The sequence below is a fragment of the Gavia stellata genome, chromosome 4 (assembly GCF_030936135.1).
Source record: "Gavia stellata isolate bGavSte3 chromosome 4, bGavSte3.hap2, whole genome shotgun sequence".
Classification (NCBI taxonomy): domain Eukaryota; kingdom Metazoa; phylum Chordata; class Aves; order Gaviiformes; family Gaviidae; genus Gavia; species Gavia stellata.
In genome coordinates, this window is record NC_082597.1 from 57,856,356 (window position 1) to 57,871,278 (window position 14,923).

General features: G+C 48.9%; 3 protein-coding genes across 3 annotated transcripts; 1 reads left to right on the forward strand and 2 right to left on the reverse strand.

Annotated features, from left to right (window-relative positions):
- The first annotated feature begins 550 nt into the window (after window positions 1-550).
- Window positions 551-7,246, forward strand: JOSD1 (Josephin domain containing 1). The gene is made up of 4 exons (XM_009816478.2): window positions 551-923; window positions 5,158-5,286; window positions 5,403-5,597; window positions 6,998-7,246. The coding sequence occupies exons 1-4, from the start codon at window positions 739-741 to the stop codon at window positions 7,095-7,097; spliced, it is 609 nt and encodes a 202-aa protein (XP_009814780.1). The 5' UTR covers window positions 551-738; the 3' UTR covers window positions 7,098-7,246.
- A 2,404-nt stretch (window positions 7,247-9,650) lies between these two features.
- On the reverse strand, window positions 9,651-11,679 carry TOMM22 (translocase of outer mitochondrial membrane 22). The gene is made up of 4 exons (XM_059817004.1): window positions 11,557-11,679; window positions 11,337-11,455; window positions 10,870-10,987; window positions 9,651-10,383 (listed from the first exon to the last, which is right to left on the reverse strand). The coding sequence occupies exons 1-4, from the start codon at window positions 11,662-11,664 to the stop codon at window positions 10,309-10,311; spliced, it is 420 nt and encodes a 139-aa protein (XP_059672987.1). The 5' UTR covers window positions 11,665-11,679; the 3' UTR covers window positions 9,651-10,308.
- Window positions 11,680-11,999: 320 nt separating this feature from the next.
- On the reverse strand, window positions 12,000-14,647 carry CBY1 (chibby 1, beta catenin antagonist). Its single transcript, XM_059817086.1, has 4 exons — window positions 14,392-14,647; window positions 13,819-13,924; window positions 13,619-13,734; window positions 12,000-12,546 (listed from the first exon to the last, which is right to left on the reverse strand). Exons 1-4 carry the CDS (start codon window positions 14,467-14,469, stop codon window positions 12,466-12,468), a joined length of 381 nt encoding a protein of 126 aa, XP_059673069.1. The 5' UTR covers window positions 14,470-14,647; the 3' UTR covers window positions 12,000-12,465.
- Window positions 14,648-14,923: the final 276 nt, after the last annotated feature.

The following is a 14,923-nucleotide window of genomic DNA, read 5'->3' on the forward strand; positions in this document are numbered from 1 at the left end:
GGGCTGGTCTCGCCTGCTGTCTGCCCTCCCCTCGCCCCAACGGTCTTTGTGCTGCCTCTTCTCATCGCTAATGGAGACTTCCCTTTGTCGGAGTGCAGGGTGACTTGTGAGGAATTGCCTTCCCTGGAGCCTGGACCTGGGTTTTTTTGTGGCCTAGCAAGAAGCGGTTTCCTTTCCTAAGCTGTTGGCATCTTCTTGCCTGGATTCAGTCATTCCCAAAGGAATGGAGGAATGCAGCTGATAAGTCCTTAACCACCCTGTGCTCCTACAGGCAGCATCAGAAGCTGGCTTCATCTTTTCCACTTTGGCACTTTGGGGGTGGGCCTCTCTTTGTTACCTGCTCTGGGTACCTTTTTAGTGGCACTATAGACCAAAGGAGATGGAAGAAAAGGAGCGATGTGATAAATTCCAGCTGGTACCTTTAGACTAAGGGGATTCATATCTTTTGACATTTATTTTTTTCTGCGGGGGGGGGTGGGTGGGAGGGAGGGAAGTATTACATTTTATGGGTTATGGGAGGAGGGAGGAAGAGTATGTTGCAGATCTTTATGTGGTTTTTAAAACCAGCCATCAGAGGCAATTACTGAATAAACTGAAGCACAAGAGGAGGGTTTGTGAGCTGGAAGCAGCACTAGCCTGCAAAAGAAAGGGTCAGCGGGCTGCTGTTGTGACTGTGGAGGAAGAAACTTCAGCCTCCTTCGTTTCTCACCACCTACTCTCCATCCTCCCTGCGAGAAAATGAGTTGCGTGCCATGGAAAGGTGACAAGACGAAATCGGAATCACCAGAGCCACCCCAGCTACTACCACTGCATATTTACCATGAGAAGCAGCGTAGGGAACTGTGTGCTCTCCATGCCCTCAACAATGTCTTCCAGGACAGCAACGCCTTCACTAGGGAAACCCTGCAGGAGATTTTTCAGAGGTAGGATACCCTCTGCACTGGCGTTAGCTTCCCCTTGTCCTCTGTTGCTCAGAGGAATTTTCAGATCTTATTTGGGTGGAAAAATAGAGCAAAGGAGGGGTTCAGAGTATGCCACTGCTTTGAACTGAATGTAGCTTCTTTTTTTTTAAATACACCCCCCCGCTTTTTTTCGTCTGTCCATGCAGACATTCTCTCTCTTTTTTACTTGTTTCTTAAACTATTCTCGCTGCCAGTTTTGGGTCCCAGGGCTTTATTGCAGATACTGTCATATGGTTGGACTGCTGTCTTCTCCTCCACCTACCCTAATGCATCTTCTACCTGTCTTCCATATTTTTGCCCCTGCCTCGTGTAGATATGTTATCTTGATGTTAGTAACAGATTTGGGGATTGGCTTGGCAGAGTGAAGGTGACAGGAATGACAAATGGGTCATCATAAAAACTTCTTGATTTAGTACTGCAAGACTTCTAAGTTTTTTGGAAATTTGCCAAATGAGTGACTCCTTACTCAGGTGGTGAAGTGAAGTTCTTCAGATGTTATGGGTTTTTTCCATGCAGCGAGACCCTGTGTACACTGTCAAACTGGACTTAATTTCAGTAGCTAGATCCCCATTTTCTGTGGCACTGCTAGATGTTTCCCAGCAGCTTCAAATAATTAATAAAAGCATTTTTGAGTTTTACTGGGATAAATGTAAATTGTTACTGTGGCCCGTGCAATAGCTCAAATTTTGCTAAATGTTTACTTCATGCTGTTTTGGCGCTTTGTGGAAATTCTGAGCATGCCTTTGAAAATTGTGATGGCCCTTCATTGATGAAGCGAAGTAATCAAATAGGAAATGGGTCCTCCTCTGATACTCATTCTGTGGATGTTGTACCCATTGCATAAGTTACGCTTGAATACCCGTTACTAGCAGTTGACAGCATCTTGTTTGTGACAGGTAAGAAATCATGCTTCATGGCAGCGGTTACACAGGTACTGCTGGACAAGGCAGTTGTGGTACCCTGTGCTGTTGAACAGGGAGCTGTGCGCCTGTTGCTGCTGTCCTGATGATCGGTAGATTTATGAAACTGGTGCTTGACTCATCAAATGCATGCCTGTCTTTGCAAAAGAAATGTTGTGATGGACGGCAGCAAATACCGGATTGAAATGCTATTTACGATAGCGTTGTAAATAAAATTACTGTTGGTGAAGTGGAGCTGGTCCACGACCGGCTCAAGGCACTCTTCATCCAGTGTAAAGATGTTACGGTTTTGTTTCAGAGCAGCAATTTTCATAATCTTAATCACAGATGGATTGCTAGTGGCCTGAAGCAAACAAAGGCAGTTCATGTAGTAGAAGGAGTGTGATGTTCTAATTAGTTGGCTTTCATTGGGTTTGGTGAGAGAGAATTAGCGTGCGGCATGAAACCTCTCAGAAAGAGCTAGGATGTTAATCTTGTCAGACCTCTTGCCCTACAAGGGAGAATTTGTCTTTGATTCCAAGCTGGTATTGTTCCATCCTAGTATTTAGATCAAAATACACGGATTGATTCAGCCCCACGGTAGTACAGAAATATACGTGGAAATTCCCCTCAGGAATGGATGAGCTATAAGCTATGCGTAAGAATTGCCACTACCTTTGCATCTCTGTTGGGTTACTACCCGTGTGTAGCTCTTTGACTTGCCTTTAAGAAGTGTGGATTTAGTTGCCCTTTATACATCACTTTTTCCATATGTCTTTCCTGTCTCTAGTCATAGTCTGTGTTGATAATGGACTGATGAATATTTTTAATAAGCTACAAAAATGTTGCGAGATGTGATTTTTAAACCTAGTGTTGACAAGGTAACAAAATCACAAATAAGCTTAAGGTTTCTGTAGCTTTTACCACATCCCTCAAAGAAGGATTGAACCACATTGCTTAGTCATTAGTTTCTCTTTTGCTGCATCCCATTGCATAAGGCCAGAGTAGTCTGATGATTATCATCTCAAGTGTATGCCAAAGTCTTGGTCCAAGCTCCCCTCTGATTTTGTAGTCCCTCCTCTCTTCTTTCCTCTAGCACAAGAAATACCGTTTTGATGTTCCTCTGGCTTTTGTTGCAGGAAGTAAGATTGCATGTGCCAAATGTTGCGTGGAGATACAAACAAAATCTCTGCTTCACTGGAGTCTGTGTATTGAGACCTGATTAGGAAAGACAGCTGCCTACAGGAATCTTGGAGCCCGTTGTGTTAAGACAACATGTTGATGAAAGTTTCTGATTTAGAAAGCTCAGGGGATTATTACCTGGATTTCTGTTCAACTTTGTCAGTCTTTGAAAAATAACTTTGGGGAGGCAACATAATTCCTTGTCTAATCAGAATCCTTCACCTGATGATTGTGGACCTCATTTAGGTGTGTGAGTAGAGATGTTGAGGAGATTCTTGGTGAAAGTTTGCTCACGGGTACCAGTTCTTGGAGTGACTCATCTGTGCTGGTCTCTTCATCTCATTTCTGGGGCTCTGGAAGTTACCGGAAGGAACAGAGATAAATGTATTCTTTCAGCTCTCAGATAAGCTTGTCTCTGGAAAGCGGTGCCACAAGAGGGTGCTTGTGCAACCCAAAGGGCTCTGTTAATTGGAAGGCTTTCCTGGCTCGCTGGCACGCATGGGAGTTAATAGGTTGAAGCAATGATCTTGAGGAATTAGTTGTAGTCCAGTGATCTTGCTTTATGGAGATGCTAGAAGAACTGTGACAAGCTACAGTTGCATCTCTGTGATTAATAAAATACAGCAGAGGTTTGGAGACTGGAAACCATGATTCTGTGAAAATGTCACTGCCTCGCTCGCAAATACCGAGTGGTGGGTATTAATAGCTTTTCCCATTACTGCCTTGTTTTGGACTCTTCTCCCTTTTGTATGTAAGTCACTTCCCAGACTGCTCTGCTGCAGTCTGTTCCACTGCAAGAAAACTTACAGCTGATGCAAAAAGCTACCTGTCTGTAGCCTCTCTAGCCTTGGTTGGTCTGAAACTCCCTCCACTCAATCCACTGCTTTCTTCTTGTCAAATGCCTTATGTTGTCAGGGGAGGAATGCAGAAGTGCTGAGCGATTTTCAGTGGACGAAATATGCCTGCAGAACTTGCACTTGTGCTAAAGGCTGAGTGAAAAACGTGCAGGAACATCAGGAGTTTTGGGGGACAGAGTTGACATGAGGGAGAGGCAGATGAAATGTGGATATTTGTATGATACAAAACATCTGAACCTTGTACCAGTGGAGCTAATGGAGTCCTCTCCAATCAAAAGAGCAACCTATCACAACAGAACTGATCTCAGGCTTGACTTTCTTTGGTTTGGTGTTGCATGACCTTGCTGTTCTCTGCTCCCAGATACCTTCAGTGCTTGCTCTTGCAGCTGTTGAAGCCTGTCTGTCACCTTCGTAATAATTCACTCCCTCGTCATTTCTCCTCCTTACAAAATTTTTTCGGGGAAAAAATATAAAACAGTAAGTGACTGTGTTTTTTTGCCGTGTGTCTCCATGTTTTATGCCTTTGCATCTGTTGTCTGCATTTGTGCAAAGGCTATCTTAATTTTTTGTGTGTAACATGATGAACTGTGATTCTGGATTTTTAGATGCTATAGTAATGCAAGTGATGTCTAGGCAAGCTTATGGATTAAAGCTGGAGATTTGTTTGCTACAAGGTTAGCTGTTTAGTTACCTACAGCAACAGATATTTTTTTTTTCTAGCAGCGGCAATGCTTTAGAAAGCTCCCAAACCCAAATATCTTCATAGCTTTGTGTCTGAATACTTCTTTCATTTACCAGTGGGGGGTGAGGGAGAACAACCTTTTCTGCAGCCAACCCTTCCTGTCTCTTGTTGTCTCAGCTGATTTTCAAGACTGATGTTGACTGTTGAACTCTTGAAATGGTGATAGTCGTTGTTCTAAATGGCAAACTGGCATTTACTCCAACCACAGATTGAGGAAAAAACGACTGAAGCATCCTTCGAAAGTACCAGTTCGGGGGGGGGAAGGCTTCCTGCTTTGCAGTTTCTTTCACAGCAAAGCTAGGATCTTGGGAGGCTTTGTATGTCAAAGTTATTCTTAATGCATTAGTTAGCCCTCTCAGCCCCTCTGTTGAGTGATAAGGGGGAACGGAATAGTTTGTGTTTAAACACAAAAACCCTGAAAATGGGCTTCAAGTTATACGGCAACTAGCCCCTTCCAGCTGTGGAATATAGGTTCAGTACACGCCTGCTAGAGCAGTGTCCTGTTCTGTTTGCAGGCTGTCTCCCAACACCATGGTGACACCACACAAGAAGAGCATGCTGGGAAATGGAAACTATGATGTGAATGTGATCATGGCAGCGCTTCAGACCAAAGGCTATGAGGCAGTTTGGTGGGACAAGCGCAGGTACTGAGAAGTCATGCAATTCTGGAGATGGCTGCTGTTTGTAAAAATGAGAAGGAGATGAAGTTACAGTACCAGAATATAATCCTATTGCTGTCTTGTTTTCTCCACTCTTTCAGGGATGTTAATGTCATTGCCCTGTCTAACGTGACGGGCTTCATCATGAATCTGCCCTCCAGCCTTTGCTGGGGCCCCTTGAAGCTCCCCCTCAAGCGACAGCATTGGATTTGCGTCCGGGAGGTGGGAGGCACCTACTACAACCTTGACTCCAAACTCAAGGTGCCCGAGTGGATTGGAGGTGAAAGTGAGCTCAGGTAGGATTTTTTTTTGTATCCTGTTCCTCCTCAAATCCTTCCCTGTTGGATGTGTGGAATCAGTCCTTAGACAGCAGTTGAAACTTTTATGGTTGACCTCCAATAGCAAAGGTTTGAGAGTAATAAGGTTCTTGTGCCTCTACTTAAATTTATATTCTGTTTGCATGAAGCTAGGAAAATGTTCTCGGCAGTGGTGATCTGTGCCAGCTCAGGAGAGCCTGACTTTGTCTCTTACATGGCTGGCTCTGTCACTAGTGATGAAGGTAGAGGCCAAGTCTGGTATTAGTGAGTGACACGTGCAACAAGATGTGCTGTGCCTCGCCCTCTCCTCAAAAGTGAGAGTATCAGCATTCCTTTGCCTCTTTAGTAGCGATCTGTGTGCATGTTCCCAACAAAAGGCTTTCCAGATTAAAAGTGCAGCCTTATTCCTGACAGCAGTGAAAGCTGCTTGCTAGGAGTCACCTGGCTGTGTGAGCGTACGCTGTACTTCTGGCTTGACTTCCCTCTTCAATCTTAACACGAGGTGGTTGGTGTAATTACTTTGACTGTAGAGTCTCACCTGCTCTTAGTTGCTGTTCAGCTTCCATTCCATCCTGTTCTAAAGCTTACTAGCAGCTTTGCTGCCTCCACTAGACTTGTTCTGAGGTAGGGATTGCACATGAGCAAGACTTGCAGAGCCTACTGTGCCATTAAAGTCTTGGTAAAGTGAATGTCAGCCTTTAGTGAACTTCTGGGATAAAGTAACACAGTTCTGGAACAGCTATGCACAGCTTCTGGTGGATTTTATCTTGGGTGTGTTGCTCTTCAGCAATAAATAAAGACTTCCTATATAGGGAATTTTGGAAATCTGGGCCAAAAGATCTTGGAGAAAATAGTGATTTGACTTTCATAGTTACTGGAGATAATCCAAGTTTGGTGTTAGAAAAAGCTTACAGGCAGAAAGGGGCTGCAGAACCATGTCAAATGACCAGGCAGTATGCTGCTCCTACAACCTGGGATAAGATGATGGGGTTCTCTCCACAAGTATTCCAGATTTGTTAGAATTATTTTAAAATACAGTCGGATTCTTGATCTTGGAGATCTGAAAAAACTGAACTTGGTTTTAGTTCTATTTTTGCCACCTTGGAAAATTGGAAAGTGATAGCTGTATAGACTTATCTCTGCTGAGGCTAAGATCATGTCTATCTGAATCTGCAGTAACTTGCTGTGTAGAGGTGTGTTGAATCTAGTGGGGCAAGTTTAACGTTGGGTTTTTTAATTGTCAGAAGATAACTTAAGACAGTGTGTGGGGATTTCCTCCCATTTCTTGTCATGTTTGCAGAGTTAGTTGCATTTAGTTGTTGTAGAAGACAACAAGTTCTACATTCAGTAGCGCTTATTTCTGTTTCTCTTTACAATAGGAAATTCTTGAAACACCAGCTGAGAGGAAAGAACTGTGAGCTCCTGCTGGTGGTGCCAGAGGAGGTGGAAGCACATCAGAGCTGGAGAGCTGACGTGTGACCCGGACTGACGCTGTCCTCCCCTTTACTGAACTCCCGATGTCCTGAAACCTGGATAATGGGTGTCCCAACTCTTCTCGTCTGGAACTTCCTTTGTTAGGCTCTTCTCTTCCTTCCTTGGTGCAATAGGGCAATGGCGAAGGACATTGTGGTGGGGGGTGGGGGGGAATTAAGGGCAGAGTGGAGGAAACTGGAAGCCAATCACTTTAATTGCGAAGGCGGGTGAGCTGCATGCCCTTCAGCTAGCTAGAAGGCCTTGCGCTCTTTAAAACTGGGCTTTGGGGCTAGGGTGTCTGGAAGCCTCTAGCCTCCCTTTTCCCACATTGTTCAAGGCCGTGTGTGGTGGGACACTGCTCTCTCCAGGGCTTGCCAGGGAGGAGCAGGGGCCAAGCACACTGCTGCTTTTTCACAAGTCTCTCCCTGCAAAACAAGTCATCACGAAGACGTTTGCAATTCCTAAGGGTCTCTCAGGACACACTCAAACACTAGGAACGGTACGGTGCTCAGCACGACCCTCTGCTTCTTACATATGGCTTGCAGGAATGAGAAAACAATAATAAAAACAGCGTCATCTTTCAAGAAATTCTTTGGGTAGCTAGAGGATTCTTCCCTGGTGTCTCCAGGGGTTTATGTATGTGGTGAATGGTTGTTTGGCAGCCTGTGGCTGGCTAAGGTGACATGGAAACAGCAAGCACAGGCTAATTGAGGAGGAGTTTCTGGACTGGAGAGAGGCTGTAGTCTGCTTGGGTTTCTTTTGTGCTATGTTGTTGGTTTTTTTTCTTTTTTAATATCTATTTTGGTTTTCTGCTTGGTCACCCAGTAGTTTAGGGGCTGCTCAGAGAGAAGAATAAAACTGAAGGGGTTTTGAGAGGAATTCATTGCCTTTTATTTTCCTCTGTCCAGAATGTTATGCAAAATCTCTCAGAAAGAGGTAAAGTTTACAAAGCAAAAATTGGCTGAGGAGGGAAACCTTTAATAGTCAGGTTTTGCTCTTTTTATAGTTACTAGCTGATAATGTGGGAGATGCAGAGGGTCCACCAGAACGTTTGGGCTTCAAGAGAGACCCTGGTAGTTGCACCAACCTCTCTTTTAGTGTTGGCTGACAAACATTCCATTAATGGATGAATCGCTTTTTCCTCCCCTCCCTTCCGTGGGAGGAGTGACTAGACATGGAGATGCGAAGAAGAATCTCTACTGGCTGTTTCCCGGTCTGGGCGAGCTGTAGCTCAGTCATGCCTTCCACAGCAGGAGAAAATGCTGAGTTTGGAACAGACTTCGTTGTACTTAACTCTTCCTGGCTGAGCTGCCATTTGCTTCCTTTCTTTATGCATGGGATGTCTCAGTTAAACGGCAATCTCTGGGATGTGACAGAGCTTGAAGGATCCCACTCCATTGTGCAGGAAAGTCTCATTACTGGTGTTTGAGCTTGCAAAAGGAGAGGGGTTGTAACTACCTTTTCTCAGTGATTTTCCTCGAGAGCTCTGCAAAGTGGGTATTTGAAGCTGAGAGACCACCATGCTTGCACCTTCCTAACAGAGAACAGAGGCCATGTGATGATGGGATGATGATCTTCACTGACCCTGGGACACCTGGTAAGCACCATTTTGCAGTCTGTTGAGCACAGCCTCCTCCAGTCAAGAGCAAATGGCTCTTACATTTTAAAGACCCAATGTTTCTATAGAAAGTCCCAGTTTCGTAACACATTCCACTGACCAATACCAGCTGGCAGTTTTTACCACTTTACAGGCAGGATATGCAGCCTGCAGACATTCTGCTTGTGACTTGAAGCCATTTCTTCAAGGGGGGGGGGATAAATCTCAACAGCAATGTTTTCTATGCTGATTAAGTCGCACTTTGGAAAAACCCTGTTTGCATGGAAACTGCAAGCCAATGGATCAGTGCACAATATGCAAAAATGTTTTAAAATATTTAGGGGCTACTTTCCCTTCCTTGTCTGTCAGCACCTTCCCGTGGGGGGGAAACAGTGTGATCCAGCTGCTCAGGTAAAGGGAAAGTATATGATCACACCCCTGCGGGAGGTGAGGCTGCTGTGCCTGAGAGGGTGGGTGAGCTGGTCCAGTCCTGCTGCCTGGGAGTGGGGAAGCCCGTGTTTTGTTTTCTTGCTTGTTTGGTTTTGTTAGAGCCTTGTCTTGGGTTTGTTTACAGAGATGTATTTTGTTTAACCAAATATTAAAAATGGAAAAAAACATTTCCATATAAATGTCCTATCACTTCTGTACGTTCAACTGAATTGTTCTGTAACAAAGTATGTAAAGGAAAAATAAATTTTTTTTTCTTTGGTTATAAAACTGCAACCTTTCTGTGAGTTAAGAACCTCAAAAGTCAGTCACTGCTGCTGAGGTAGAATCCCCTCCCTGAGAACTCCCCTAAGCCATGCAAAGCTTTCTCAGCCACCTGAAGGTGACAAAGCACTGCCCCTCCCTTCCCCTGCAGCCAAGCTGTGCGTGAAATGGAAGGGTCTCTTCCCACAAAGCCACCAACAACTGTGAAAAAACTGAGCTGCCCTAAAGGATGTCTATTAAAACCACAATGCTCAGGCTGGATTTGTTTAATATTCAATACAAAAAACACCACGCAGCTGATATCTGAAGTTCTACTTTATGAGGCAGAGGATCAGTGCGGACGTGATCGTCTTGAACGTGGCCTGCTGCTCCCTCAGTATTTGCGCACACACATGAAGTTGCAGTGAAAGTAATTTTGCAGAAGCATCTTCCCAGAGAGTGTTTTCCACAGGGTACAGCTACCTGCACCCTTCCTGCCTTTGCTTTGCTTGCTGGGAAAGTCACTGCTCCTCTTGTCACCGGTGTCTTTCAGCGCCGAGCCAGCCAGGAAACGATTTGTTTTGTCTGGCTGCTGCCTTTCAAAGCCTGACCTGTGCCCCAGGGTGGTTTTATGGGGGGCAAGGAAGCTGGAAGAGGAACTCCCCCAGTTCAAGTCTGTAACTGGTTATGACATGCTGATTGACTAAAAGAAAAGACTCATGACTTCTACAGGGGGGAGGATGCAGACAGGAGCCATCATCAGGTCCAGAGTGGGGCTTTCCCCCCTCATTACAAACAGGTCAATGTCCCAAAGGAGAACCAAAAATAAAAACAAACAAAAAAATGCCCTGACCCAACAAATCAACAGTTCAATATATCATAATCTCAAGGTCTTCCCACATGATATGAATCCAATGCAGCTTCCACAAATTAGATTTTTCCAGACAGTGGAGGCAGGGCCCCTGGCATTCCCCCTGAGAGCCCCGTGTTGGGTCCGAGGAGGATCTAGAAGGAAAATGGTCAGTTGAGGGTCTGTGAGGACACAGGGTGGCTGCCCCACACTGCCCTCCCCTCCCCTTCCCTCCTGCAGCTACTCAGCAGGGCACCAAAAGTACCAGCAGCATTTTGCAATATCGGTTCCTCCCCTGCTATGACAGCCAAGTTTAATGCTCGACCACACCAAATGCAAATGGGGTGGGTTTGGACGTTGCTGCGTTAGGCCTGTGTGCAGTCCCCACCACTTACTTTGGCCCAACAAAAGCCGGGTTGCGTTTGCCGGAGCTTGCCGCCAGCCTGTTACTGGGAATTGGCAAGATCATCCCATTGGAACACCCAACCAGAGGATCTGGTGGGATGAACGAGGCCACAATGTATAACAAACTGTACTATGTTCCCCAAGCTCCTTCAACAACTGGTAACTGGGAGGAGGTGCAGGCGCCCTGAGCTGACTCTGAAGGGCCGGCAGAGAGGGCAGGGGTGTTCCTGCCTCACCTGTCGTTGCTGCAGCTGCTGCTGTTGCTCCATCTGCAGTTTTTCAGTTTCAAAGACGACAGGAAGAACCAGAATCATGAAGGAGGTGGTCCCAATCCACAGAGCTGCCCTGGAAAATCTAGGGAGAAGAAAGCACATTAGGAATAAGAATCGGTTCCTTACCTGCTTCTTATAGGCACTAGGCTTCTGCCGTGTTTCCTTGCTGTGCCTCAGACAAAAGCCTTCCCCCAGTTCCACCCCCCGAGCCCCGAGGTGGCCCATCCGCAGCACCTTCCCCCCCACCCTCCCCACCCGGCTTTGCCCACGCTGCCAAGAAACAAAGACCGCGGCCTGCCGCTCCCCGCCCGCCCCACGCTACGCTATTAGTGGTCAAAGCCGCAGCGGGAGCCGGCGGAGCCGCCCCGCACCCACCAGGACCCACTCCCGAGGGTCTCCACCGCGCTCGGCCCGGCCCAGCGCTCCCTCACCTGTACATCTTCTGCGCTACCGTCAGCGACAGGTCGAAGGTGGCTCCGGCCGCCGAGCGGACGCTCTCGGGGAACATCTCCGTCAGCCCCCACAGCCGCTCCGCCAGCGTCTCGTCCAGCTGCGGGCGGCACGCACCGCGTCAGGCTCGCTCCGGCCCAGCGCGCCCGCCGGGGTCACCCCGCTCGCCCCGCCCCGCCCCGCCGCCAGCCGCCCCGCTACCTCCTCGTCGTCGTCGTCCTCCTCCAGCTCGTCCTCCAGCTCCTCGGCCTTGCCCGAGCCGCCCTTGGGCAGCAGCTCCTCCGGAGACAGGGACGCAGCAGCAGCCATCACCACCAGCCAGGGACGGAGGGGGCGCCGAGCCAGCGGAAGCGGAAGGGCGGCCGCAATGCCGCCGGAAGCGGGGCGGAGCTCCCGCCGCCCGGACGCCGGGGGAGGCAGCGGCCCCTGGCGGCCGGGAGGAGCGCCAGCCGCCTCCCTCCCCGGGCGCCCCCGGGCCTTCCGCCGGCCCCGGTTCCCGTCCCGGTCCCCCCGGCCCCCTCCAGCTCGCAACGCGACCTTTTACATAACACACCCCCGTAGAATCTGGTTTTAAATGTACATTTTTATGTAAAGTATGCAAAACCCTTGAGAACAAGCAACTCCAGCATCCTGCTCGCCAAAGGCAAGCAGTGGAACCTGTACAAGCCCCCACAGGCTTCCCCGAGGGGACAGATTTGGGGGGCGGGCGGGGGTCTCCCTGCGCTTTTAAGCATAGAAGGTGGGGAGGGGCCCACCCAGAGGTGGATCTTCTCCACTGCCTGTTGTCAAGCTGCCTTAGGAAAGAGGGTACCAACTGCTGTGCTGTGGTGAGGAAACACAGCAAGGTAAAGTGATCTGAGAAAAAATGTGAGTGTTAATGAACAGTGTCACGGCGTGACCTGTTGGGGGGATGAACCAGCCGTTACATGGTACCTACAGCCTCACACAACACTGGAGGCACCTCGTTACTCGCGGTCCTGTGGAACAAAGTACCTACACGCCGTACCGACACAGCTAGGAGGCCCAAGGCAGGCCCGGCATCCCATGGGCAGGGACACCTGAGACTCAAAGCCAGCCTCCTCGCTCCCCCATCCTCCAGCCACCTCTTCTTCACTTCCTCCTCCGGCTGTGGTTCTTCAGTTCCTCCAGCTCCTTCTCCATCAGGTGGGACTCGGCTGTAGTCTCAGAGAGCTGCAACACATAGCGAATGAGAGTGAGCAACAAGAGTGAGCTACTCCTCCAACCTCCACCCTGTGCTACGGCTGCAGGGTTAACGCCAGATCTGTGACCTCCCCGTCTATTGTGTACCTCGGACACACATGGCGGGACGTGAAAGCCTCTTGGAGGGATCAGAGATTGCTCTCCCTCTGGAGAAGCACCTTGTGTAGCAGCAGCGCATGCAGCGAGACATTTGTGCCTCAGAAGCTTTTCCGATTTCACAGCACAACCTTTCCAGAGACGCGGCAGAGATTCACAGCCGCAGGCCAGCACCCACATGAGGAAATCTGTTCCCATTTGAGCAAGAGGGAAGCTGAGATTTCACATGTCACTGAGGTCTCCTGGGACACCCGGAGACCAGCTGGGGCTTCTGCCAAGTGCAGCACCCCAGCCACAAAAGCTGCTTGCCAGTTTTGAAACATGGGAAGAGCAAAAGGAAGGAAAATGATGAAGAAGTAAGTATTTGTTCGGACTGACATAAAGGCTAAATCATTTAACAGACTGAGAATACACATGTATTCTATTTCACTGAAAACGTCTCCAGATTTTAGGCATGAAAGCTGTGCTCTCTTGGGTAAGGTTGAATTTCGGTTTATTTAGGGCTTGGGAATTCTTTCATCCATAGTTTTACACATAGAATAGATGTCACACCACTTATCACAGCAGAAGGAAGCTTTAACCTTCCGTGACCAGAAAAGGTGGCTGTAACTCTGTTTCACAGTTAGGACAGAGGCCAGAGGGGCAAGAAAAATGCCGTACTCCACGCAGAAAGGGAAAGAGAGATATGGCACTTTCAGGGGCTCCTCTCTAATCATCCATAGTGTTCACAGAAGCCAAGCTCTGCTGCAGGGGGAACCTTCCCTTCTTCTCACAGAGGAGATCAGACTTCACCCCTGCAGTCACTTTGCCGTTAAAGCTGTCTTGCATAGCAGGGTAAAGCAGAAAGAGCAGGGCACAGCAAGAACAGCTTCCTTTGGTGGTCCCAGCACCCTTCACCCAGGCATTTCCACTGCTACGGGCAGGTGACAGTTGGGCAAAGACTCACCATGTCCAGCAGGATATCCACTTTCAGCCGAAGGAGGTTGTTTTCTTCCTCTAGCTGCTGATTTCGTTTGCGCAAGCGCTGCATTTCCCTGCGATCCCCTGTGAAGCTTCCTGATTCTGGAAGGAAAGAGAGAGGTCAAAATATGGATTGTCAGCCAACCGTGGCTACTTCAGGTCAAAGCAAGCTGAGCTGCATTCTACCTGCCACCCACTGGCCATTTTCAAACTTGAGGCTCTGGCCAGCGAGGTTCATGGTGGGAATGCCGTACTCCAGGCCCAGCTCAATCTCACGGGTTGATCTATCCAGCTGCAGGGAGGAGATCACACTCAGGGTTTTACAGAAATCCAAAGCCACCCCCTGCTCTCCCATTTCTTAGTGACTGGTGTTCCAATGGAAGCTGCTGGTCTGACTGGCCCCGGAGCCTGAAACCCTACTTTAGCAATGTACTGTTGCAGTAGAGAAACGGCTCCTCCCGCTACTGTGCCTGCGCTTTCTCCCACTCAAACATATATCTCTGGGCTTAGAGACCATTGGTGAGAAGTTTTAGGTGGAAGTTCTGGGCTGAGTGTGGGATGATGATGATCCTTCCCTGAGCTATTCCATTTTTTACCTTCATATATGGTTACCAGTGATCAGAAATGGTGCCACACCACAGGAGGAGCGAGGCACAGTTGGGAGCTCTTGTAAGGGTTACGGTGCTCGCAGCAGGAGCCACCCACCCCTGGCCACCAAGCAAGCATTCCTGCAGGCAAGCCATGGGTGCTGGGACTCACCAAGTGCAGGTTGGAGAGAGAGGCGCATTTCCTGGGGGGGGTCTTCTTCGGGCTGAAGGTGTTCCCAAAGAGAGGCATCGCACGCTAGGGGCTGGGCGTACGGGGCGCTCCCGATGGCTTCGCGCTGCTCCCCAAGCCAGGGAAGGACACGTCTGTCCCGAAGCCGTGGGCCAGAAACAGCAACGCAACAAGGCGGCTGCGTCAGCGGGGACGGTGTTTCGTCCAGCGGCTCTTTTTCCAGCAGTTCCGCTGCCGTTACCCGGTTTCCACCTGAAACCAGACCCTGCACCCATTCTCCTCACGCTATGCTTCCCCTGCCCCTCAGAAATGGTTAAACGGCGGGGGGGGCTAGCATGGGGCCTGGTCCACCGGCCACCGCCCTCACAGGACCGCGCCCCACCCCGCCGGCACGCACCTCCCCTCGCACCTCCGCCGCCACGTGACCAAAGCGGGGCGGGGCAGGGGGCGAACGGCGCAGGGGGCGAACGGCGTGAGATCGACCCGTACGTCGCCTCCCCCCCTCCCCAGCACC

What these genes read in the sequence shown, in the direction of transcription:
- JOSD1 (XM_009816478.2), top strand. Translation starts at nt 739, where the DNA reads ATGAGTTGCGTGCCATGGAAAGGTGACAAGACGAAATCGGAATCACCA. An exon ending in CTGCAGGAGATTTTTCAGAG is followed by an intron (nt 924 to 5,157) that starts GTAGGATACCCT and finishes TTCTGTTTGCAG; the next exon opens with GCTGTCTCCCAACACCATGG. An exon ending in GGAGGTGAAAGTGAGCTCAG is followed by an intron (nt 5,598 to 6,997) that starts GTAGGATTTTTT and finishes TCTTTACAATAG; the next exon opens with GAAATTCTTGAAACACCAGC.
- TOMM22 (XM_059817004.1), bottom strand. Translation starts at nt 11,664, where the DNA reads ATGGCTGCTGCTGCGTCCCTGTCTCCGGAGGAGCTGCTGCCCAAGGGC. An exon ending in GTAGCGCAGAAGATGTACAG is followed by an intron (nt 10,988 to 11,336) that starts GTGAGGGAGCGC and finishes TCTTCTCCCTAG; the next exon opens with ATTTTCCAGGGCAGCTCTGT. An exon ending in AGCAGCTGCAGCAACGACAG is followed by an intron (nt 10,384 to 10,869) that starts GTGAGGCAGGAA and finishes TTTTCCTTCTAG; the next exon opens with ATCCTCCTCGGACCCAACAC.
- CBY1 (XM_059817086.1), bottom strand. Translation starts at nt 14,469, where the DNA reads ATGCCTCTCTTTGGGAACACCTTCAGCCCGAAGAAGACCCCCCCCAGG. An exon ending in CTCTCTCCAACCTGCACTTG is followed by an intron (nt 13,925 to 14,391) that starts GTGAGTCCCAGC and finishes TCCTCCCTGCAG; the next exon opens with CTGGATAGATCAACCCGTGA. An exon ending in AAATGGCCAGTGGGTGGCAG is followed by an intron (nt 13,735 to 13,818) that starts GTAGAATGCAGC and finishes CTTTCCTTCCAG; the next exon opens with AATCAGGAAGCTTCACAGGG.